Below are 23,996 nucleotides of genomic sequence, written 5' to 3'. Positions count from 1 at the left end.
GCACGTCACTGATTGACGTTGCTAACAGCCAATCAGAGGCGAAAATTTCAAAAAACTAGAACTTTTTAAACCAATCGAGCCGCGCAGAAAGCGGGACTTGAACATGTGACATGTGAAAACAAATAGGTGATGCGGTACAGGCAGTAGCGTTAAACAAAAACTGACACACGTCTCGTAGCAATACATTTAAAATAATAATAAGATAATATAATAAGAGTTCCATTTGTCGCCGTGTGTTTCTTTGCGCTTTTTAAAGAAGTACCCCACTTATACTTTCAGTTTTTAGCCACAGATTGTTTTAGGATTTAAAAAAGAGATCCTGGGATATTGCATTTGGAAAAACTCCGATAACAAAGAGACTGAAGAAGTCACTTGGATGAGTGACGAAACGTTTCTCCCACCGAAAACTTATTAAAATATTTAAGTGTATATTTGAGCCTGTATGTACGCTCCTGACCCCCCGAGAGAAAATCCAAAATAAATTCAACCATGTGCACCCTGGTCATTAAAGATGTATGCTGTTCAGTCATTCCACCCTGGAAAACTGATAATAACTGTATGTTATTCAGGAATTCACACACGCTTTGGCCCTGCCTGTATCACTCTCTAACTCAGGGGTGTCAAACTCAAATACACAGTGGGCCAAAATTCAAAACTGGAACAAAGTCGCGGGCTAACATTAATATTTATTGGAAAAAAAATCTTCCTCCAGATATAAGAATGAATCTTTTCTTATGGACTCAAATAAGTTTTGCTGGAAAACTGAATATAGAACAAGCAAAGCTTAATACTAAACAATATATATATTAGCTGTATAATACCAGTAGGCCTGCTCTAATAGTAATTTGGTATGGCTTCACGGGCCAAATGTAATTAGGCTGAGGGCCAAATTTGGCCCACGGGCCAGAGTTTGACAGCTATGCCCTAACTCAATGCCTTCCGCATTACATGCTGTATGTGTTTATAAAATACAGGTATAAAGCCTAAAATAAGGGCCTTTCCACAGGAAATTGGGTTTCTATTTTAGTACATTTACTTTGTCTGTAATAGAGACAAGAAGAAAGCTTTCTTTTTATCACTACACTTACATCAAAAGTAACACAAAAGAAATCTAGAATAATGTATTGTAAAATCCTAAATTATGAAAGAGAGTGCCATAGAGCTAAGTCCTGAAACCTTTGGCCAAATTCTAAATATGGATTGTATAAAGATGTTAATAATTAACATCTTTAATGTTAATTATTGTCATTTATCTTTATCTATTTAGATCAATCTTGTAGTAGATTTTTACCATTTTCTTTCCCTATTAATTATTTGCTATTATAATGGAAACGGAACAGTAAGTGTTAACAAGTTTTTCATTAGACAGGAGTCTATGCAGTCCCTCACTGTTTCCACGGGAATTTAGAGGGTAAGTAGTGCTACCAATCAAATGCACTTCATAAAGCGAAGCATTTAGAATTACCAACATCTTCCCAAGAGTGGACGTCCCAGCAAAGTCACCCCAAGGTCAGACTCTACAATGCTCAAGAAAACTACACATTCACCTAGAGCTACATCTCAGGTCTCAGTCAGCATGCTAAATGTTAAAGTTCATGGCAGTACAATTAGTGCTACCATACCAGGAGAAAACATTGTAGCAGAGCTTAGGGTTGCAAAATTACATCTGAACAAACTTCAAGCCTTTTGGAAAATGTCTTCTGGATGGACAAGACCAAAGTGCAGAGGTTTGTCCATAATGCACAGCATCATGTTTTGAGAAAAGCAAACACGCCATATCAGGACAAACATCTCCTACCAACTATCAATGGCCATGGCGGAGTGGGGGGTGATTTGGGCTTGTTTTGCAACCACAGGACCTGGGTACCTTGAAGTCATTGGGTCAACCACAAACTCCTTTGTAAATCAAAGTATTATAGAGTCAAGTGTGAAGCCATCTGTCTCACTGCTAACGTTTTGCCAAAATTGTGATATGTAACAGGAGCACAGCGGCAGTCAAAGTCTAGACCTCAATCCGACTGAAATGCTGTGCATAAACTTTGCCCACAAACCTCAATGAACTGAAGTGACACAGTTAAGAAGAGCGTGCAAAAATTCCTCCACAGTGATCTGAGACTGAAAGTCATACAGAAGTCAAATATTTAAGTAACTACCATCAAATACCAGTATACCATCTTTTTTCTTTAATAACTTACTGTCCATTTTCTCACCTATCATGCTTTTATGTTGGGTTTGTGTGCTCTTCAGTTCAGCTGCATTTATAATCAGAGGAAGTCACTTCATTGAAAGTCTTTACCACAGCTGCTGTAATAAGTTACCATCACACATACATGTTAAAAACAACCCTTCTGCCTCTCTGGGGCAGAGGCAGTGATTGTCAATTTTTCTGGCATTGTCTTCCAACCATTTCTATAGTTGGAATACAAAATGAAAAAAAATAAGTAAAAAAATTAAAACTGTCCAAATGGAACAAAATAGCTGTAAAACACTAATCACACGAATCTGCAGGGAGCTAAAGAAAAGTGTGAGATGATAGAGATTTAATTTTTTAGGTTTGAATGTTTTTCAGTCTTTAGATTTTCTCTTTTAATTACCTCGACTAAAACTCTCACCACTTCCCCATCAGACCCTCTCTGTCCCTCACATACACACAAATACACACACAGGCAGAAAACTGTTTAATAAAATTTGACTACAGCTAGATTTATCAATTAAATACAAATAAATCAAGCATCATTCATTGGTTCTTCTGTACATATAGACAAGTCAAAAATTTGCTCAGTAAGGAAAAAATCTATTGCAAACCACGTGTGCAACTCCGATATGAAGGAGCAAACTCGTACACGGAAAACACGTGACTTCGATGGCTGGCTTACAAATGTTATAGAGCTGATCTGTGAGCAGCTTACAGTGCGGTTCATAAAAAGGTTTAACAAAATGAACCAAATAACTAGATTTTTTTAAATTGTTCTGTGAACAAATGCTTTTCTCTGCACTTGAGGATCAACTTTTTAAAATCTAATCAGCCTTTTAAATGTAGAGTCTTCGATTTAATGCTGAAGCATCTTTAGAAGTACTCATGTTCGCAACTTTAGTCGCCAGCCAGAAATTCTGCACAGCACCAGAAATTTCTGTAGGAGGCGTAAAAAAGAAAAAAGAAAAAAAAAGAAAAGAACATATTTAAATATAAAATTGAAAGCAGTCCCTGGATGTCAAATCCAAACCATCAAATGTTCAGTGACTGATCTCTTCTGATCTCAGTAATCAGTGATCTTAAGAGGCTTATAGTTTTTGGGTGCCACTTAAAAACCACCTTGAATAAAACCCTCTTAAAGAAAAGCACCAAGTTTGGTACAACCAGGTCAATCCAAAGGCCTTTTTGTGAAATACATGGAGATTTTCTTCATGGCTGGAGGGGTGCACACATTCTGGAAAACAGAAATGAAAAAAAAACAAAGGATCATCTTAAAAGCTAAAACAACATGCATGGATGCCACATTTAATTAAAATATAATCACCCAGACATATCAGTGCCAATGCCTACAGTATGTAAGGACTGTCAAACTCATTTTACATCGTGTGCTACATATAGCCCACTTTGATAACTAAATATTTCATCCCTGTCTTTAAGACTAAGAAAAATGACCATTGCGTTGCAGTTTTTCTATGGAATAAACATATATTAAGAAAAACAAAACAAAACAAAAAAAACAGGTATTCAATTGTTTTTCTATTACTTAACTACTTTTAGGTTGAGTAATAGTAATAGTTGATTTAGTATGAATTGCTACGGGGGAGCTCTTTATCAATAGAAAAAGCTTTAAAACCTCTAAAAATACAGATAAGAGTTTAAAATCCATGCACTCATTCGCTTTTTAAAGCCTTTCGGTGTCGCCAGACAGGACTCTGTGCTGGGACGATTTCTGTCCCCGGACCTTATTTTTGACACCCCTGCTGTATGTGCCAATATGGGTTCCTTTTCCTTAAAGAATATTTTGCTGAAAATCTCCTTGAATCATTTAAGGAATGGCATCATATCTGCTTTGACTCCACCATCTACAGCAGCTGTAGCAGGAGGTGGAAACAAGCAGCGTCTGTAGGTGGCTGACGGGCACCTGTGGTTTAAAATCTCCACCTCATCGGCTGCCAATTGTGTTTCAGTATAACTGAACTACATATAACACCACCCTTGCATCACAGCACCAAACTTGAGGATAATTTCAGATGAGAATGTTAATCCACTCCCAAACCTGTGAGTTTTATACTTACTGGTGATGCTGGTGTCTTGCTTTCTTGTTTCTTAGCAGCACTGGGACTTCTGGGGTCTTTGGGACTTCTAGGGCTTCTTTGACCTTTCCTCAGCTTCTGGCTCATCACTGACAGCCAGTTCACTCCTCTGGGAGAGCAGTTCTCCTTGTCGGTCTGTCTGGATGAAGCCGCATTGTTGTCCTCTGTGTGGCAGCCTGTTTGTGCTGGGCTCTCCTGAGCTGGGCAGCAAACACCAGAGAGGGTCCGGCTCCTCTTGGCTGCAGGAGAGAGTTCAGTAACGCAGTCGCACTGCTCAGTGCCCTCACAGTTCGAAGACAAGCCGTCACCGGTTTCCAGCCTGCGTTTGGCCCGTCGTTCTGTGGGGGGGGTGCTGCTTACAGAGCTCTGGGGAGACTGGCTCAGCACCCGATGGGCCGGAGAGCCAGCCTGTTCGGAAGTTCTGCTGCTTGGGGACAACCACTGTTTGATAGTGGGCGGAGTTCTGTGCCGAACAGCTGCAGTTTTAGAGTCCTGTGAGTGGTTGGGTGTAGTGGTGCTGGAAGAAAGGGGCAGGGCGGCTCCACTGGGAGCACAGGCTGCAGGCTGAGGTGAGGCTATGCCACCAAGGCTCACTCTCCTCTGGGGCTTGGCAGGGGTTGTCTCAGCTGGAATGGAAGGCCCTTAACAGCAGAATAAAGTAGTGTGAGTCCAGATGTGATCATGTTTTGTATTTAACTGCAGGACAGCAGTGATTTATGATGAAGCACAAATTCACATGCACATACTGTAAGTGAAACCTCTACGCTTTTATGACTATATGGTAGTTATTCACAAGAATACATTGTAAGTGAAGCACTTACTTGGGAGAATCTTAGGACGTGCATGGCCTACTAGGTTAGCCTCTCCTAATGAGGACTGCACTTCATCATTTTCTCGGTGAAGTCGCCAGATGCGCACGGTGTGGTCATCGGAACAGGAAGCAATCTGCCAACAGAGCAGAGGGCTTTATACAGAAGCTCATTAAATCGAATAAAGTCAGAGCGCCCCGCATCTTCCAGCAAAGTGCAGCTGGTTCAGGTGCTTCTCGGCTCATTAAAACTCCTCCAATTCACAGCAGTGTTCATACTTGTATAACCACTCACGTCTTACCTTAGTGAAATCTGTCGGACACCATGCAACAGACGTCACTTCCTCACTATGACCTTGAAGCGTCATGGGAGGAAGTTCAGGATTGGAGATCTGAAATGTAACAAAAAAATGTTCAAAAACCTTAAATTCGCAGTTCCTCAACACCAGAAAACCCCCAGAGTGAAAATAAAGCAATTTTTATTACGTCAGGTAAAATATAACCGAGAACGCACCTTCCAAATGTACGTGTGGTTGTCACTCGAGCCGCTGGCCAAAAACTGGTCATCTGGGCTAACGCTGGACTTTACATAAAACGAGGAGTTCTGGTGACCGCTGAAAACTGCCACTGTGGATGAAACATAATTCTTAAAAATGACAAAATATTCACAAAGATCAGAGAACAAACAAGTCTAAGGACAATCAAATAAAAGGATAAAATGTACAGTACTGTGTATATAACAATAAAAAGAGAAATGCTGAACTTTCCTCTAGTTTCTGTACATTTAGTAACACTTTCCTCTTTCGTTTCCATTAAAAAACTGTCATGATGCATTTTGAAATGGTTTCCTGTATTGCAACCTGTCAAACAGCACCTAACCCACTGCTATTCAGAACTTCAGATCAGACTTTAACACGTAACAGTAGAAAACAAAGCATCTATGGCTTTTTATTTGCATCAAGAGGCTTCTGCTGCTGGATGCTTTGCTCCCATAACAAAGCGCATTAGCGCCATCTAGTGATGAATGGGTGACTGGAAAAAAAGACCTATTCTACTCTAGTGCACATACACGCACTGTTGAGCCAAAGCGAGGAGCTTCTTTACCTGGTGTCGTTTTTATTCCGCAGACACTGAACATATAGATGCTGTCGTCTGTGCAGTTACACATCACGTTGGCTCTCGCGGAGTCCAGAGCGAGTCCGGAATATCCTGCAGCACGTCAAAAAGACAGCTGGGTTATTTGTGTGTTATTTGCACATTTCAGGTAAAGGTGATGCTTGGCATGTTAGGGAACTAACCCAGTCGCGTCCGAGTGCAAGAACCTGGATACGGAAATGTCTGCAGGGGTACAGGATCATGACGGTGTGCAGTGTAGTTCTTCCTCAAATCCCACATCTTGATTACTCTGATAAAGGGAATTGAAGGAGACAGAAAATGATCGAGAATGTCTGGTAACGGCTCTTATAAATGTGAAAAAGGTGACAAGAAGCCTTTCTTTTCTTACCCGTCAACAGCTCCCGAAGAGATGAGGGTGTGCTGATCCCTGAACAAAACCACTGTAACGCTCTGCTGGGAGTCCTGCAAATAAGATGGAGTAGCTAAAGATTAGATTTCCATTTGCAGCATCGCTCTTTTCATTCCATTAAACGGCTGATTGTCGAGAAAACTCACCACGCTCGGAGCCATGCCGCGCATGCCGCCCCGTCTCTTCTTCGTTTTAGAGGGAGGGTTGGTCTCTGCTTTGTTGTGAGCTCCGCTGATCTGGTTCACCTGTCTGTAGAAACCATCTGAGGGAAAGACATAAGTTTGATTATTGTCGTGGCATTTTTCATAAATTCAACTAAAGAAACAGGAAAAAAAAGTGTTTTTGCAACAGGCTGCTAGTAACAAAGTGGCTAAAGATATGATTTAAAATTTATTGCTAAATTGTCTATTACTGTTCCGATCAATACCTTTTTTGCTGCACCTCATGTCCCAGATCATAATATTTCCATCTCTGGCTCCAGTAGAAAACACAGCTGCGTGACAAAAGAAAATGTATTAATCACATGATACAACAATATATCATCAATGCACAGCCAACACAGTGTTAGCTCAGTAAAAGGTATACCTTTCTCCTCTGGTGCGAATGCAACAGACTTAAGACTGCAGAGGTGGCCCTTGAAGCTGCCTAACAACTCTCCAGACTTCACATCCCAGAGCCTGGCCATCTGGTCACCCGCAGCAGTTACCTGAAGAGATCACAGATGACCAAAGAATAATAAGAAAAGGCTTCAGAGTTTTTAATGGGTTCCAACAAAATAAAGAACAACAAAAAAACCCAAAAATTAGTAATCCCAGGTAAGGCAGATGCAATTACATGAGTCATGCATTTGAGGGTGACACAAAAAAATCTGACTTTCTGCAATTCTCTGACTAAACAGAATGAATTTGCACTTACTAACTGAGGCTCCCCTGGCATCCAGGCGATATCAAAGACAGCATTCTCATGAGCCAGCCATGCTGCAAGGTTAACACACTTTTAGCCACCAACATTTCAAAATACGTGGCATGACAATTATGAACACAAGTCACAAGAATACCTTTAAGAAGTGGATATTCACGGCTCTCTGTGTTGTAGAGCCTAACAATGCCTTCTTCATTAGCTGCTGCGAGGATGTTCTGCAGGTCCCTGGCTGAAAACAAACAGGAGAAAAGAGACACTGCAGTTAGACAGATTAATGACAACAGGGCCTTGCTCTCTCTGCACTTACAACGATAAGCACAAATGAATTACCAGAGGAGAAAGCTAATCCAAACGGTGGCACAGAGTCGCCAAGGTTCCCATAGGAGATATGTTCATCATGTCGGACGCATCGGTAGCCTTCAAGCAGGGAACTCAGAGGGTACCTGGACCGGGGATCTGCAGGGAGAGCTGAAGAGAATGATGCATGGTCAGAGGAAGGACATCAATGAGACACAGCAGTAAAACTAACTAAAAAGCATTGCAGATTTAAGAGGACAATCATCAGACCACTTTGAGCTGATATGAAGGCAACTGTAACTCAAATAATCACTTGTTACAATTAAGATATGCAGAAGAGCATCTCTGAGATGCAACACATTGAACCTTGGAGTCATTGCAGCAGAAGACCACACCAGCTGCCGCTCCTGTAGGCCAAGAACAGGATCCTGGGGCTGCTATTCACACGGGATCATTTGTACTTGTGAACCGATCACGTCACGAAAGTCCAAACTAACGGTCCAGAGATTTGACTCATTGTCATTTTTAAAGCCTTCTTAGTAACAAACAAATCACCCCTGGCCTGCTATACTATACCAAAATAAGTAATAGACACCATTAAAAATAAAATAAATGAATAAACAAATAGAAGATTTGCTGGGTTTCATTATAAATGAATCAATGGGCAATTCCTATTTTATTTAACAGGAAAAAAATAGTATGTATTCTTTGAATTACCAGAAGATTTTGAGGTTTTTTTTTCTTTTGGGACCATTTACTATAATAACCTGTATGGGTAATGAATTTAGACTGGTAACAGTGAGGCTCTTATTTTATAAATAACTCTTTAATATTTTCACAATATACTCAAACATCTTCCCACTTTCCATTAGTCTGGTAGTCTGTAGTAGCCTGGCCTACTTCAGATTGTTCTATACGTTACCCTTTACTACGTGACACCCTTCTCTAATGGCTGTAATGGCTGCTTTCAGCAGGATAACACCGTGTCACAGAGCTCACTTCCTCTCAGATTGGTTTCTTTAACATGACGATGAGCACACTTTACTCAAATGGCCTCCACAGACGCCAGATCTCAAGCCATTGGGATGTGGTAAAACAGGACATTGCATCGTTGATGTACAGTCGACAAATATGCAGAAACTGTGTGATGCCATCGCGTCAATATGAATCAAAATATCTGAGGGACGCTTTAACCAACTTGTTGAATCTACGCCTGGAAGACAAAAGAGGGTCCAACTCGCCAGGTGTACCTATTAAAGTGACCTACGAGCATAGATCCGCACGCTTGTCTTCTCACTTGCTCTTGAGTTGTATAAACCAAAGCCAATCAAAATATGAAAAACTGTCCTAATATGTACTACGGTTATAAGGCATGACATATTGTTGGTGTGCCACCAGTTGGAGTCTGAACAGCCCGACAAAGACATTCACGAAGAAAGTAGAATTAAACGTTAAAGTCCACACTGAAGGCAAAAGAAAAGCAAGTGCAAATGATACTCTAGGAGCCCTCTTGGCAGCATGACTCCTCGAAACATAAAGCAGATATGTTAGACTGCATTATCTTCCATGTTAGACTAGCTAAAGCCCAGCCATGGCCGTGCAAATAACCCATCCCTGTCTCACCATTCTGCCTCCGTCTGCCCACTCCTCTGTCCACCACTGAGCGGAAAAGCATCCCTGCACTGCAGCACAACTCGATCCAAAGGCTTTTGTATAAAAACGTAACGTTTTCCTCGATGTCAAGCTTCTGCCGGTCCGCTTTCTGTGCCGAAGCTGGGGTACTATTTCCCGCGAAGAGATCGTCCGAGCAGAAGGACTGAATTCCCCGCTAAACTTGCGTTACGCGCAACCATTGGTGGAAACGACGACTTCCTGGGCAGGAGCGCTTCTGCTTCCGCTTTCTTTGTAAACTTTCCCACCATAACTGGAGAAGGAGACGCCCCTTCAGCATAAATAAATATTTTTAAAACGATTAAACTAATAACTAGTCCCTCTTTGCATAGCATGTTTATCCTGTTAGACAGTTGTTAGTTTAGTAAATACACTTTGGTGTATACAACCACTGCCAAACTGCATGTAGATGGTTCATTTAGTGGTGCAAGTATAATTGGACGTTGTGTGACAACACACAATTTCAGGTTGTGCGCAGTGTTGAACTAGAAATTGAATATCTGTGACTGCAACAAAAGTTATGAAAATCACACGTAAAATGTTTTTTTCAACAGAAGCACTAAAGTAACAAAGGTTTAAAAGTCACCATGACTTTGATGTCTCCAATGTAATTGTTGTTATTTAGAGTATTATGGTGTTACCGATTCATCCATAATCTATCATTTGACGCTAAGGAGATACTAGAATAATATACTAATACATATTTCACTTAGATATTTAACTTAAATATATATTTTTAAATACAACAGTCCCTAAAACAGCTTGTTAGCTTGCGACCATGACAACTGGCGTTTTATTATGAAAGTCAATCTCCAGACCGGATGTTCTGTCTCTGTATCCTCAGTGTTTTCCTGAATGCCGCCTGAACAGTGAAATGCTAACATCTCATGAGTGTATCTTCTTTTAAGGAGTAAAAACTGCACAGTAATGTCGCTCTCCACCGCACGCTCATTCCTGTCAGAGGCTTGTTATGGCGAACAGGAGCTCGACGCTAACTCCGCTCTCATGGAGCTGGACAAAGGTGTGTTAGCTCGCTGGCTAAAGACTTAGCAAATGGTTCATTGATTGTGTTCTGATCCGGTGTGTCGTTTTTCGTCATGTGTTAAGTGTTAGGGACTATATGGAAACTTCCTGCTTTGTTGTGACTGGAGAAATTCCTTTATTTTCAGGGTTGCGGTCGGGGAAGCTCGGTGAGCAGTGTGAGGCTGTGGTTTTGTTCCCCAAACTCTTCCAGAAGTACCCCTTTCCCATCCTCATCAACTCTGCATTTTTAAAACTAGCAGACATCTTCAGGCTCGGGTATGATTGCTTTATAGTGGTGTGCGGATCGATACTGAAATATCGATTCTTCCGATACCAGCAATTTATGTTCTAGAATCGATTCTCATATTATAATATCGATATTTTAGAACTCTGGGGTAAATTTGTAGATTTCCATTAAAATGAACGCAGTGGAAAGAAACTATACAATTCGGATCGTCTAATTTGGAAGGAACTACTTCCTCTTACGCCTTTCATAGTCATATGCGGAATACGGCTGTATAAATGTGTCGCAGCCCCTGGCGTGCACACTCACAACAATGGCTGAGCGCAAACAGAGTCCTGTGTGGACACGTTGTTGTGGCAACACCACTGACCTCGTCAAACACCTCTGAGTAAATCACATCACAGAATATGATAAGCTTATGTTGAGGCGAACTGAAGAGGAGGACAGGGACAGGTGCTGCTAGGGCGAGACAGACGTCTCTCTTGGTATCGGATCGGAAAGGAAATCAGTGGTATCGCACATCACTATTGCTTTAGATGATCATTTATTTATGTATTTATTTGTTAAAGGCTACTTTACTGACAGTTGTTTCCCACTTTCTTTATAGCTGAATCTAATATAGGCATCCGAATGCATTTCAGAGTGTAGAGAAAATTTTAATAACATCTCCTAGTAATTCAGCGTACAATTTAACCACAAGCCTAAGCCGTCATGCAGTTCACATAATCACTCTCAAGCTAATGCAAAAATAAAATAAACTCTGAAACACCAAAAAATAACAGATAATAGATTTTATTCTTATATTTAATCTCTAATTGCGTGTCTTTGATGTCTCTAATGAACTTGATGTTTATCAATCTTTAAAAGTACAAGATACTTTAAACTAAGCATACCCAGTAAACTGATCATTGAGGGCAGGCGTGTTAATGTGTAATTGTGTTGTATGAAAAGTATGAATAGATGTAAGTACAGAGGAAAAAATGTTGGTGTGAGGAAGGTTTTAAAAATAAACAAACTATAATTATTCTTCATGAAAAAAATGAAATAAAAAAAGTTGTATGAAAAGAGAGAGAGAAGGTTCCAAATAAGAGGATTTGGGGGGGGGGAAGTGAATTTATTTCACTTTAAGAAAGAATAAGAAACAAACTATTCTTACTTAAGTGGATTTTTCAAACTTTAATTTTATTCAAAAGTGCCTAAATAAATAAAGGTGTGCATCTTAGGCACTTTTTAATAGAATGTTGTTGAAGTTGGTGAGATCTATTTAGAAGATGCGAGAAGTTAAAGATGAGCTTTACTGTGCCACAAACATCTTTATTAATAGAAGCTTATTTCTCTTTTCCAGTAACAACTTTCTACGTCTCTGTGTACTCAAAGTGACTCAACAGAGTGAGAAACATTTGGAGAAGATTCTCAATGTGGATGAGTTTGTGAAACGGGTGTTTTCAGTCATCCACAGTAATGACCCTGTGGCCAGAGCCATCACTCTGAGGTAATAATGTGAAATCATGAATAGACACGAGTGGCGCATCTGACCCTAGCACACTCTTCTGTCAACCCTCTGCATGTCCTCCTTCACTACATCTACAAACCTCCTTTGTGGCCTTCTTGCCTGGCTTTGGCATCCTTTGCAGTATATCCAGTGTCCTTCCTCTGCACATGTCCAAAACATCTCAGCCTTGCCTCTCTAACTTTTACTCCAATATGCTCAACCTGAGGTGTCCCTCCTTTCTTATCCTGTGCATTCTCTGTGAGAATTGTAACATCTTCATCAAATTACCCCAATACACTTGGGTTTTAAGGGGTATTTATTATTTTCTTCTTTTTTTTGGGTTGTATGGAAGCCCCAAACGCAATTTCATTGTTCTTGACAATGACAATAAATAAATAAATACTAAATACTAATACTACTAGTCTCCATCCACTCCACCCTGCCTGCACTTTCTTCTTCACCTTTGTTGTGCACAGTCTTTTTCAGTCATCTCAGATTTTTCAAAAGAAAATTCCTGCTGTCTTATGTGTTCAGGATGCTTGGTAGTTTGGCCTCCATCATCCCAGAGAGGAAGAATGCCCACCACAGTATTCGCCAAAGCCTGGACTCTCACGACAATGTGGAAGTCGAGGCAGCCATCTTTGCTGCCGCAAGCTTCTCTGCACAGTCAAAGTAAGGAAACGATGACTAAAAGTGAACTCTGATGTATGGGATGATGTTTTAGATGATCTAATTGTGGTGTGGCTTTTTAATTAATTCTTTTTCATTTTCAGAGACTTTGCAGCTGGTATTTGCAACAAAGTTAGTGAGATGATTCAAGGTAAGATGTTTATTCTGTATTTAAAATGTCTCAGATCACGTGAAGATAAACGAGAGCTGTCGTGGTTCAAAGCTTCATTATTACTGATGTCTTTTGTTTTTAGTTTTCTCACTAAAAAAAAAAACTGAGTGCAGCTATTCTTTTTTTTTTTTTTTCATGCTGAAATCACAGAGAAAAAGAAACACAAAAGACTGCAAATACACATTTTGCTGAACCCAAATATAACCCAGCAGATAACATCTGCATCTTTTACATAACGTTTGCATTGATCTTTTCTTCCGCCTCAGGTTTAGACACTCCTGTGGAACTGAAACTGAAGTTGATCCCCATGCTGCAGCACATGCATCATGACGCCAGCCTGGCATCCAGCAGCAGAGAGCTTTTACAGCATCTGGTGAACTCTTATCCTTCCACCCCCATGGTCATCGTCTCCCTGCATACTTTCACCCAGCTGGCCGCCTCTTCCCTCATAGATATCCCCAAGCAGGTAGACCCAATTTGCTCGCACACAGCAATGCCTCCTTTCTTTCGGTTTGTTGTGGTGAACCTCTGATTTGGTTCCTAATCTGTTTGCAGCTGCAGCTCCTCCTTCAGTACCTAAAAGATGATCCGAGAAAAGCTGTGAAGAGACTTGCAGTTAACGATTTAAAGCTCCTGGCTAAAAAGGCTCCTCACCTGTGGATAAGAGAAAACACTCAGGTAGAGCCCCAGATGGCAACAGTTGCACTGTAGGGTTGTTGTGATGTTTAAAATCTGTCTGCAATCTAACAGCTTTTACCTTTGCAGGTGCTGTGCGAGTGTGCTTTGACTATCCCCTACAACAGTTTGAAGCTGGGGATGTTGGCCGTTCTCTCCACCCTCTCTGGAACTATTGCGATCAAACAGTATTTTAGTAATGTGGGAGGTAATGTTTACGCTTAAATCGCTGCATTTAGGAAACAAAGAATGCCACTCTGAACTGATCTGCATTCTCTAAAACTTTCTTCTCAGGTGGCTCTTTGGTTCCACCCCGGCTCACTGACCTGGTTAAGTTGGCACAGGAATGCTGTTACCACAGCAACCTGGCAGTAGCAGCTCACGGGGTCATAGTGCTCACCAACATTGCCATTTCCTGTCCAGAGAAAGGTTAGTTAGACTGGGCAATAACCTATTTGGGGGATGCTTTTAATTCTTAATCAGTGTGGTAATATTTGTTGTTGTGTGCATCTCCCCCTCCTCAGATATAGTACAGCTGGAGCAGGACACAGTTTTGGGAGTGGAGTCCCTTCTGATGCTGTGCAGTCAGGACAACAGCCCCAGTGCACAAGCCACACTGAAAGTAAGACATTAGACCCCTGAGGAGGCAGAGTTTACATTATAAAACATCTGAAAAAGTACCACAATGTATTTTAATTTAAATTTGGAAAACTGGTTTGGTTTGGCTGGACTTTTAAGAGTTACAGGTTCATTGTTACTCCTGCCCTGCTCACTGGACCAATTGAAGTTTCTCATGCGTACATGGTTCAGGGATTTGTCTGACAGAAATGTGTAACGGCAGCTGGTTGACGGTGGTTCCTGGAGGTTTCTGGTTCTCACTGGATGAAATTAGTTGCGAAGGATCTGCCACAACAAAAATCTCCCAGTGATTGCCTGGGTTGAGCGCACGTTGCCTGTAGTTCTTCATGTTTGCCTGAAAAATACTCGTTAACTATTAGAATAAAGAAATGTTTTTCTTTAATACCAGCTGCACAAACTTTGCAAATGAGGTGAGAATTATTTTGGGAGCGTTTCTCCATGCCTCTCCTTACATTCAACTCATCAGCCAACCCTTACCTACATTTTGCTGTAGTAACACCCATCTCTGCATTTTCTTGTTTTCAACTTTAGACAGCTCTCACCTCATTGGTTAAGCTGCTGAAAAGTCGACCCCATCTCAGCCAGTCTGCAGTGGAATTCCTGCTCGGCCAGCTCCACTTGTCCTGCGACTCCTCTCGTGTTCTCATGTGTCACGCTCTGGCGGCCATCGCCACCCACCTGCCTGTGCTGGGGGACGGTATGCTGGGGGATCTGGTTGATCTCTACCGGGTGGCCAGTCACTCGTCCACCGATAAGCAGCAGGAGCTTCTGGTGAGAGATGTGCAAGGGTTCACGCATCAGCTGATGTGAGACTAAATGATACATGATGCAGTTTTATTTAGCCTTCATGTTTTAATAGAAGGTAGAGGAACCTCACAGGAGCATCCTGTTAATATTTACCTCCTTGTTTTACTGCCTTTACATATCGCCGATTTCTAGAGTTTCACACTCATCGCCCCCTACTGTCACTGCTGCAGGTTTCCTTGGCAACAGTGATTTTTGTTGCAAGCCAGTCGTCTCTGTCAGCCGAAGTGAAGACTGTCATCAAACAGCAGCTGGAGAACGTTGCTAACGGCTGGACGGTGTATCGCATTGCACGGCAAGCCTCGCGCATGGTGAGATCTTTGGATCAAAACGGTGTTGCAAACAGCCACGAAGTGCCTCGGATCTCCGGCAAGATGATTATTTTCTTATCGTTCACCTGCAGGGATGCCACGAGTTCTCCAGCGAGCTGTACCAGTGTGTGCGGACTCGTGTGGCCTCGGAGCACTTCTACTTCTGGCTGAGCAGCCTGAAGGAGTTCTCCCAGGCTGAGCAGTGCCTGAGTCACGTGGAAGACGGGGACTACAGCGGAGCCATGAGCGCCATCGCAGAGGCCTTGCGCTCCTACCAAAAGGGCATCGCCTCCCTCACAGTCAGTTAACTGCCAGGCATCTGCTTGTCAAAAAGCATTAATACTGTTTATCTATCACCAGTGACAGGATGCTGAGAGCTGCTGATAGCCAGTGTGGAGAGGGGTGCCATTAGAGCTGATTTCAAAGCAACTCTAACTGCTAATGACGTGACTCACCTAGAATCTCGTTAGATCAACTCAACCCGCGCCACTATTTAACTGCTGTGTCCTTATTTATCTGATTAATCCCTCCCTGCAGGCTGCCAGCACTCCTCTGAGCCCGCTCACATTCCAGTGCGAGTTCATTAAGCTCCGGATCGACACCCTGCAAGCTTTGTCGCAGCTCATTTGTACCTGCAACAGTCTGAAAACCAGCCCTCCTCCCGCCATCGCAACCACCATCGCCCTCACTTCAGGAAATGAGCTGCAACGCTGTGGCCGCATCTCAATGCAGGTGACATGCTGAACTTTGGCCTGAGAGGAGTGGACTCCCTTTTATTTATGTACTTATTTTGAATTTGTGGTTACAGCATGTCAAAGGTCACTATTTAGGCTTTCTGTTAATGCACCAGCAAACTGGAGCAGATTGTTCATCATGCTGAAGAGGTATTTGCTTTTAATTAGGAGGTAAATTTGATTTAAGGTCAGTGTTCAATATAGTTTTCCCTTTTGGGCCTCCGGGTCAGTAGCTCAGTTTTACTTGGATCTTTTCACTGGACGACAAAAAGCCAGTATAATTATTTTATTTGCCTAGCTTTATCTAGAGGAATAAAAGCATAGTTGTGAAGCTGCGATGCGTTTCTCTTCTCTCCAGATGAAGGTGTGCATGGATGAGTTCAGAAGTCTTGCTGCTCGCTATGCTGACTTACACCAGTCGTCGTTTGATGCAGATTATGCAACCCTTCGCAATGTGGAGTTGTATCCTTAAACGCACATCATCATACTTTTATACTTCTTCCTTCTCTCTTTTTTTTTTCCTTTTAAATATCATCTCATAACTTATGTCCTTAAGTTTTCTTTAACTGTTTGCCCAGACAACAGCAGAGCTGCTTGCTCGTCTCCCACGTGATTGAAGCTTTGATACTGGACCCACAGGCTGCCAGGTGAGGGCTGCTCTGAGTGTCAACAAATAATTTGATTTGAATGGATCTAGTTTAGATTGTGTTGAGTTTTTCTGTACCGGAGTTACTATAGTTTTGTGTTTTCTTTACTTTTAGTTTCCAGATTTCTTGTTTGAGTTTAGTTTTGTTTCAGCCGTAAAAGGCATTATTGTCACCCTGCTGGCCAGCCGGGCAATGTGGATATCCAAGTTTGTGAATGCGATAACTCCAGAACGAGGCAACATAGGAGTCTCAAATTGATACCATAGGCATATCTAGAAAAATCTCGGACAAGTTTGAATCTCAGCGATCAGGTTTTCTGAAAATCTTGTAAATACAGTCATTCGAGAAGGAAGTTGCCTCAGATTTTCAAAACGATACCACAGGTGTATCTTCTAGAATAGTCCAGATCTTCTGTTGTTTGAATATGTTTAGTTTCAGTCCAGTTTTTGACTTTCAGTGGTAGTTTTAGTGTTTTTAGCTATTGTTGCATGGAGGACGTGTGTCAAAGACTAGGTTTATGAAAATCTGCACATATATTACAATGAAAACACCACCACATTAAAGCAGTAGACTCACAGACTGGTAGACCTTCAGAGTATCAGATAACATGTCCATCAGTGCCTCATCAGGCAATTTGTCATCGAATTTTTTTTACCAAACTAACAAATGTAAAACTAAGGATTTTTCCTCTATATTTTGGTTTTATTTTATTAGCTTTCAGCATCACACGTAGAGGTAGCCCTTTATAAGCTGCCCACAGATGTATGACAGTGTAATAAAAGTAAATGCACCTTATTTTATTTGACAAAAGCTCCTCCACTGGACCGTGTACTCGACTGATCTGTAGAGAAAGCGCTTTGCAGCAACAGGTCCCTTCTGTGAATTCCCCCGACATGTCTTCCATCTGTTTCTGTAATGTAGTTTTCAGGAGTACGGCACTGTGGGGTCTGTCCAGACGGAGAGCGAATATGAGCGACGGATGATGTCGGTCTTTAACCACGTGCTGGAGGAAGCGGAGAGCCTCACCAAGAAACACCCTCCTGTCTCACATCTGGTAAGATTAACACTCGGTACTTCATCATCGATGGTCTGGTACTAATGCCACAGACAAAGGAGTTAAAAATCCCAAATTGTGTGGATGAAATTATGTTTCTTTAGTCAGTCCGTGACTGTTATTTGTTAATGTTTTTTAACAAAATCTAAAGAAACGTCTTGTTTGCAGTTTTGTAATATTTCACACAGTTTGTGCAGAAACTCGTGCATGGCTTCATTCCAGGTACTCCGGCTTCCTCCCACAGACAAACACATGCTTGATAGGTTAACTGGTGATTCTAAATTAGCCGTAGGTGTGAATGGTTGTCCATCTCTCAGTGTTAGCCCTGTGAAAGACTGGAGAGTGTCACAGGGCGGTCTCCATAACTCCAAGTTGGATCAGTGGGAGGTGATGGATGGATGAATATGTAGAAACACTGAAAACATTACAATAATTAGAAATATAACCCCAAATATTAGAAGGGTTCTCAGGGGCTGACAACAAATGGTCTGGATATACTGTAGCTCTGACAAAGAGTCTGTGTTACCTTATTTAACCTTAGGATTTTAGTGTTCTTTTTGAACATCTCATAAACAAACACAGACAAACAACCAAAATCTATAATGTTAAAAGCAAAAAAAAAGCTACTTTTGCGGGGCTGCAAACTACCTCACATAACTTTCCGTGAACCTGTCGCACCGACAGATGAAGTCCGGTTAAAAAAATAAAATAAAAAATTGGAGAACTTTCATATTACAGTAGAGCGAGGGTCATAAAGGACCCCACTCAGTTGCTTTAAGGTTGGGGGAAAAAATGGAAATGACAAAAATGAAGTGGGAGCAAATGATGAAAATGTGTTGCTTGTTTTTTCAGCACACCAGCTGTCTCTGTGATGCTGTCATAGCTTTGCTGAAGGTGCCGCTGTCTTTCCAGAGATATTTCTTCCAAAAGCTGCAGTCCACCAGCATCAAGGTAACTGTTTTTCGTTGGTTTAAAGAGAAAAGCACAATAATGATATGCATATTCTATGGCACAGTCACCACAGGCTGTCTTCCCCCAAGCTAGCTGCTTATTGGACTTGGATAATAAGATTAATATCGCTTAGGAGTAGATATGTAGCTAATACAGGGAGACGGCAGGCTCAGCTCAGGACAAAGACTGGAGACGAGGTAAAATCTGCCTGCCAGCACTTCTAAAGCGCACTAATTCACATATTATGTAAAATCACCTCTCTGTGTTTTTATGGGGATTATGTGCTGGACTGTTTCTTGGCTGGGCTTCTTGGAAAGCAGTGCGTCGAGCCAAGAAATAGTCCAGGAAATAGCCCGCTGTAAGAGGAACGCATGAGACGTTTCCACAGTGTCACTTTAGTATTTTAACGTGTACATCTCTCTTGGCTGTTTTGGTCGATAAGGTGGGTGTTCATCAGAGGAAGGAAGACATTCTTCCTTTGGTACTCTGAAGGTTTATGTGTGTTGTGTTTTTTCCAGCTCGCCCTTTCACCATCCCCGCGAACACCGAGCGAGCCAATCCCAGTGCAGAACACTCAGCAGCTGACCTTGAAGGTGGAGGGTGTGGTGCAGCACGGCTCAACTCCGGGACTCTTCAGAAAGATCCAGTCAGTCTGTCTTAATGTTACCTCAGTTCTTCAGAGCAAGACGGGACCTGACTACAAGGTGTGTGGCCTCAGTCAAAGTTTTTTTATGTACTTAGTTTGTATTGACACTTAAACAACTTAGACGTCACAAATCTTATTTTCATTGCCACTTTTACAATTGTTGCGACAGAGTACAATGCTAAACACAGATTTGTAAACTCTCTCTTTGTTGTTTAAATATCATAAAAATAGGTCTCCATGTCCTCATAAAGAGCATGTTATTGGTTCTAAAAGACGAATTTCCCAGTCACTATCCAGCCACATATATGTTGCAGGATATAGTTTCCACTATTGTCAATAGTAATAATTACAGATGACTGCAAATGAGTCCCAGTTTAACACAGTCAAGTGGATTTTTGATTTTGTATTTTTAAGTTACACCAGAAACTGAGATTCATCAGAGCAGGCAACTTTTCCCAGGCTTCTAGAGATTGATTTTGATGAGCCCGTGTGATTTGTACAGTGGGGCAAAAAAAGTATTTAGTCAGCCACCGATTGTGCAAGTTCCCCCACCTAAAATGATGACAGAGGTCAGTAATTTGCACCAGAGGTACACTTCAACTGTGAGAGACAGAATGTGAAAAAAAAATCCATGAATTCACATGGTAGGATTTGTAAAGAATTTATTCGTAAATCAGGGTGGAAAATAAGTATTTGGTCAATAACAAAAATACAACTCAATACTTTGTAACATAACCTTTGTTGGCAATAACAGAGGTCAAACGTTTACTATAGGTCTTTACCAGGTTTGCACACACAGTAGCTGGTATTTTGGCCCATTCTTCCATGCAGATCTTCTCGAGAGCAGTGATGTTTTGGGGCTGTCGCCGAGCAACACGGACTTTCAACTCCCGCCACAGATTTTCTATGGGGTTGAGGTCTGGAGACTGGCTAGGCCACTCCAGGACTTTCAAATGCTTCTTATGGAGCCACTCCTTTGTTGCCCGGGCGGTGTGTTTTGGATCATTGTCATGTTGGAAGACCCAGCCTCGTTTCATCTTCAAAGTTCTCACTGATGGAAGGAGGTTTTGGCTCAAAATCTCACGATACATGGCCCCATTCATTCTGTCCTTAACACGGATCAGTCGTCCTGTCCCCTTGGCAGAAAAACAGCCCCATAGCATGATGTTTCCACCCCCATGCTTCACAGTAGGTATGGTGTTCTTGGGATGCAACTCAGTATTCTTCGTCCTCCAAACACGACGAGTTGAGTTTATGCCAAAAAGTTCTACTTTGGTTTCATCTGACCACATGACATTCTCCCAATCCTCTGCTGTATCATCCATGTGCTCTCTGGCAAACTTCAGACGGGCCTGGACATGCACTGGCTTCAGCAGCGGAACACGTCTGGCACTGCGGGATTTGATTCCCTGCCGTTGTAGTGTGTTACTGATGGTGACCTTTGTTACTTTGGTCCCAGCTCTCTGCAGGTCATTCACCAGGTCCCCCCGTGTGGTTCTGGGATCTTTGCTCACCGTTCTCATGATCATTTTGACCCCACGGGATGAGATCTTGCGTGGAGCCCCAGATCGAGGGAGATTATCAGTGGTCTTGTACGTCTTCCATTTTCTGATGATTGCTCCCACAGTTGATTTTTTCACACCAAGCTGCTTGCCTATTGTAGATTCACTCTTCCCAGTCTGGTGCAGGTCTACAATACTTTTCCTGGTGTCCTTCGAAAGCTCTTTGGTCTTGGCCATGGCGGAGTTTGGAGTCTGACTGTTTGAGGCTGTGGACAGGTGTCTTTTATACAGATGATGAGTTCAAACAGGTGCCATTCATACAGGTAACGAGTGGGGGACAGAAAAGCTTCTTACAGAAGACGTTACAGGTCTGTGAGAGCCAGAGATTTTCCATGTTTGAGGTGACCAAATACTTATTTTCCACCCTGATTTACGAATAAATTCTTTACAAATCCTACCATGTGAATTCATGGATTTTTTTTTCACATTCTGTCTCTCACAGTTGAAGTGTACCTCTGGTGCAAATTACTGACCTCTGTCATCATTTTAAGTGGGGGAACTTGCACAATCGGTGGCTGACTAAATACTTTTTTGCCCCACTGTAGCTACAGCTTCCTGTTTCTTGTTCTGCAGCTGCAGCCCATTTGCTTCACTGTTGTGCAGTCAGAGATGCTCTTCTGCATGCAAGTCCGACCCCTGACACCTTGCTGCGTATATCCCTGCTCTCTCCTCGCCTCTTTCCTGTCTACTCTGCACTACCCGACTTTCAAATAAAGGCGAAAAGCCCAAAAATACACCTTAACTTTTGATGCTCTGATGCTCAGTTCGAACTCAGAGGTTGTCTTGATGACGTCTGCATGCCTAAATGCATCGAGATGATGCTATCTGGTTGGCTGATTGGATGTTTTCATTACTGAGCAGCAGAACGTGTATCTAACAAAGCAGCTTAATAGACATTAGCGTTGCTGTGAGTAATGAGCTTGTGATTTCTCTGAGGTGCTGTCTAGTTCACTATGTTTAAGAAAGGTCAGAGATCTTCTCAGCTGATCTCTAAAACTGGACAACTCACTACAACATAGTTTAGATGGATTAAATGACACAGATTAGACCAGTTTGACCAGTATAAACGTTTTAAACAGTTTTTTTCCCATTTCAGATTCCACTAGATACTAAAACAAATGAGATCAAGCAGCGTGTGGAGCCCCACAACGACTACTTCAGCACCCAGTTCCTGCTGAATTTCTCCATCCTGGGCACCCACACCGTCACCGTGGAGGCCTCTGTGGTGGATGAGAGCGGCATAGAGTGGAAGACGGGGCCCAAGACGACGGTGTCAGTAAAGTCTCTGGAGGACCCGTACTCCCAGCAACTCCGTCACCAGCTGCAGCAGGGCGGAGCTCAGCCCGCGCCACAGAGGAGCACATACACTCGCTTCTAGTAGCGCTTACAGTTTGACCTTCTGCACTTGACCTTGTAGAAATTAAATATGTACATATTTTTTAATGATTAAAATACCAAATTGATTTAAATAATAACTTAGTGTGTTGTTTTTTTTTGAACACTTTTTTTTTAACTCATCTATTTTATCTATGCTCATCTATGCTCATCTTTATATCTTTTGCTGTCTGGATAACATCAAAATGCCTAATTTAATGCAGCTTTTTAATTTTTCACATATTCTCAAATAGGATTTCTTGCGTGCAGTAGCCTCTCTGGGATAGTTTAATGCTAAACGTCCTTGGATTTAGCGTCCTACATACATGCAGTTGCACAGACAGCCAACAGGGGGCAGCCCATAGTAATTAACGGAGCATCTTCATTTGAAGACCATTACAATCTGTGCTGTCAGCCTCATATTTATCTAAATGACTGGTCTATAACATCATATTTAACACTTTCTTGATAGTTTAGCGTTTTAAATTTTTACCCCTCAGTTGACTTTCCTGTTATGTTCATCAGCATTTAAGCACCTAAAAGTGAGCTATAATTATTTTAAACTTTTATAATATTATTAATTTTGCGCTCACAGCGTTCCTAAAATACCATAACGCTGTTTCTATCCTAGAGAAGAAAAGGCAAAGCCTGTTAAAAAATAATAATTATAAAATATCCACAACCAAATGTGAGCTTAAAAACTAACTGGAAATGTGCCGAGATGACTTCAGATGTAGTCATAAGATTTTTTAAATGTATTATTAGGGCCCGAGCACTGACAGTGCGAAGGCCCTATTGTAATTGCTCTGTTTATTATTATTATTATTATTATTATTATTATTTCGGCAAATGAATTGGCCGTTTGAGGGCCTAAACATGCTCGAAAACTCATGAAATTTTGCACACGCGTCAGGTCTGGTGAAAATTTACGTATTTTAATGTTCTCAGACATGGCCAGGGAAAATTAGCTCAGTAGCGCCACCTAGAAAAATGAAAAACGCAAGCCCCCGGTATGGGTATGACCTACATGTTTGAAAGTCGGTACACCTATATAATGTTCAGAGTCGAACAAAAAAGTCTATTATGGCAATGTCCTAAACCCAACAGGAAGTCCGCCATTTTGGATTGAAGGTGACATTTTGGCTCTGATTTTACCATTTCCATGCCTCGAACTTTGACGAACTCCTCCTTGGGGTTTGATTTCATAACCTTCATATTTGGTCAGTGCCAACTACACCCTTATGCCATGTTAAATTGCGGAGCTTTTGAGTTTTCACAATACCATGAGGCCGTGGCGCCATGGCGAATTTCGATGACTCGCCATGAAAATCTTATTGCCTCTCATTCTGTCATAGATTTTCTGACCTTGACCAAAGTGAACACATATGATAAGGCTCCATCCCTGAACATATTTCAACTGCCATATTTTACATCAGGGACAGCGCCACCTAGTGGGAACAGGAAATGTCATGTTTTACACTTTGGGGTAC

General features: G+C 41.7%; 2 protein-coding genes across 2 annotated transcripts; one reads left to right on the top strand and one right to left on the bottom strand.

Moving 5' to 3' along the window:
- Nucleotides 1-3,362: 3,362 nt before the first annotated feature.
- LOC146617278 (denticleless protein homolog) lies at nt 3,363-9,513 on the bottom strand. The gene is made up of 15 exons (XM_085372863.1): nt 9,462-9,513; nt 7,872-8,009; nt 7,678-7,770; nt 7,536-7,597; nt 7,206-7,326; nt 7,048-7,113; nt 6,767-6,882; nt 6,600-6,673; nt 6,394-6,500; nt 6,200-6,304; nt 5,610-5,722; nt 5,398-5,487; nt 5,109-5,232; nt 4,270-4,928; nt 3,363-3,428 (listed from the first exon to the last, which is right to left on the bottom strand). The coding sequence occupies exons 1-15, from the start codon at nt 9,511-9,513 to the stop codon at nt 3,363-3,365; spliced, it is 1,986 nt and encodes a 661-aa protein (XP_085228989.1).
- An 869-nt stretch (nt 9,514-10,382) lies between these two features.
- LOC146617277 (integrator complex subunit 7-like) lies at nt 10,383-22,531 on the top strand. Its single transcript, XM_085372365.1, has 20 exons — nt 10,383-10,530; nt 10,679-10,808; nt 12,122-12,268; nt 12,803-12,940; nt 13,042-13,088; nt 13,376-13,575; nt 13,665-13,787; nt 13,875-13,992; nt 14,079-14,213; nt 14,309-14,406; nt 14,955-15,194; nt 15,401-15,538; nt 15,631-15,837; nt 16,076-16,270; nt 16,631-16,734; nt 16,851-16,919; nt 17,841-17,973; nt 18,826-18,924; nt 19,443-19,628; nt 22,229-22,531. The coding sequence occupies exons 1-20, from the start codon at nt 10,437-10,439 to the stop codon at nt 22,508-22,510; spliced, it is 2,883 nt and encodes a 960-aa protein (XP_085228491.1). The 5' UTR covers nt 10,383-10,436; the 3' UTR covers nt 22,511-22,531.
- The last annotated feature ends 1,465 nt before the right edge of the window (nt 22,532-23,996 follow it).

This window comes from Diplotaxodon limnothrissa, linkage group LG15, assembly GCF_057381915.1.
Source record: "Diplotaxodon limnothrissa isolate DT_005_m linkage group LG15, D_limnothrissa_male_GT1.1, whole genome shotgun sequence".
Taxonomy (NCBI): domain Eukaryota; kingdom Metazoa; phylum Chordata; class Actinopteri; order Cichliformes; family Cichlidae; genus Diplotaxodon; species Diplotaxodon limnothrissa.
This window is presented reverse-complemented; position numbering and strand designations above follow the sequence as displayed.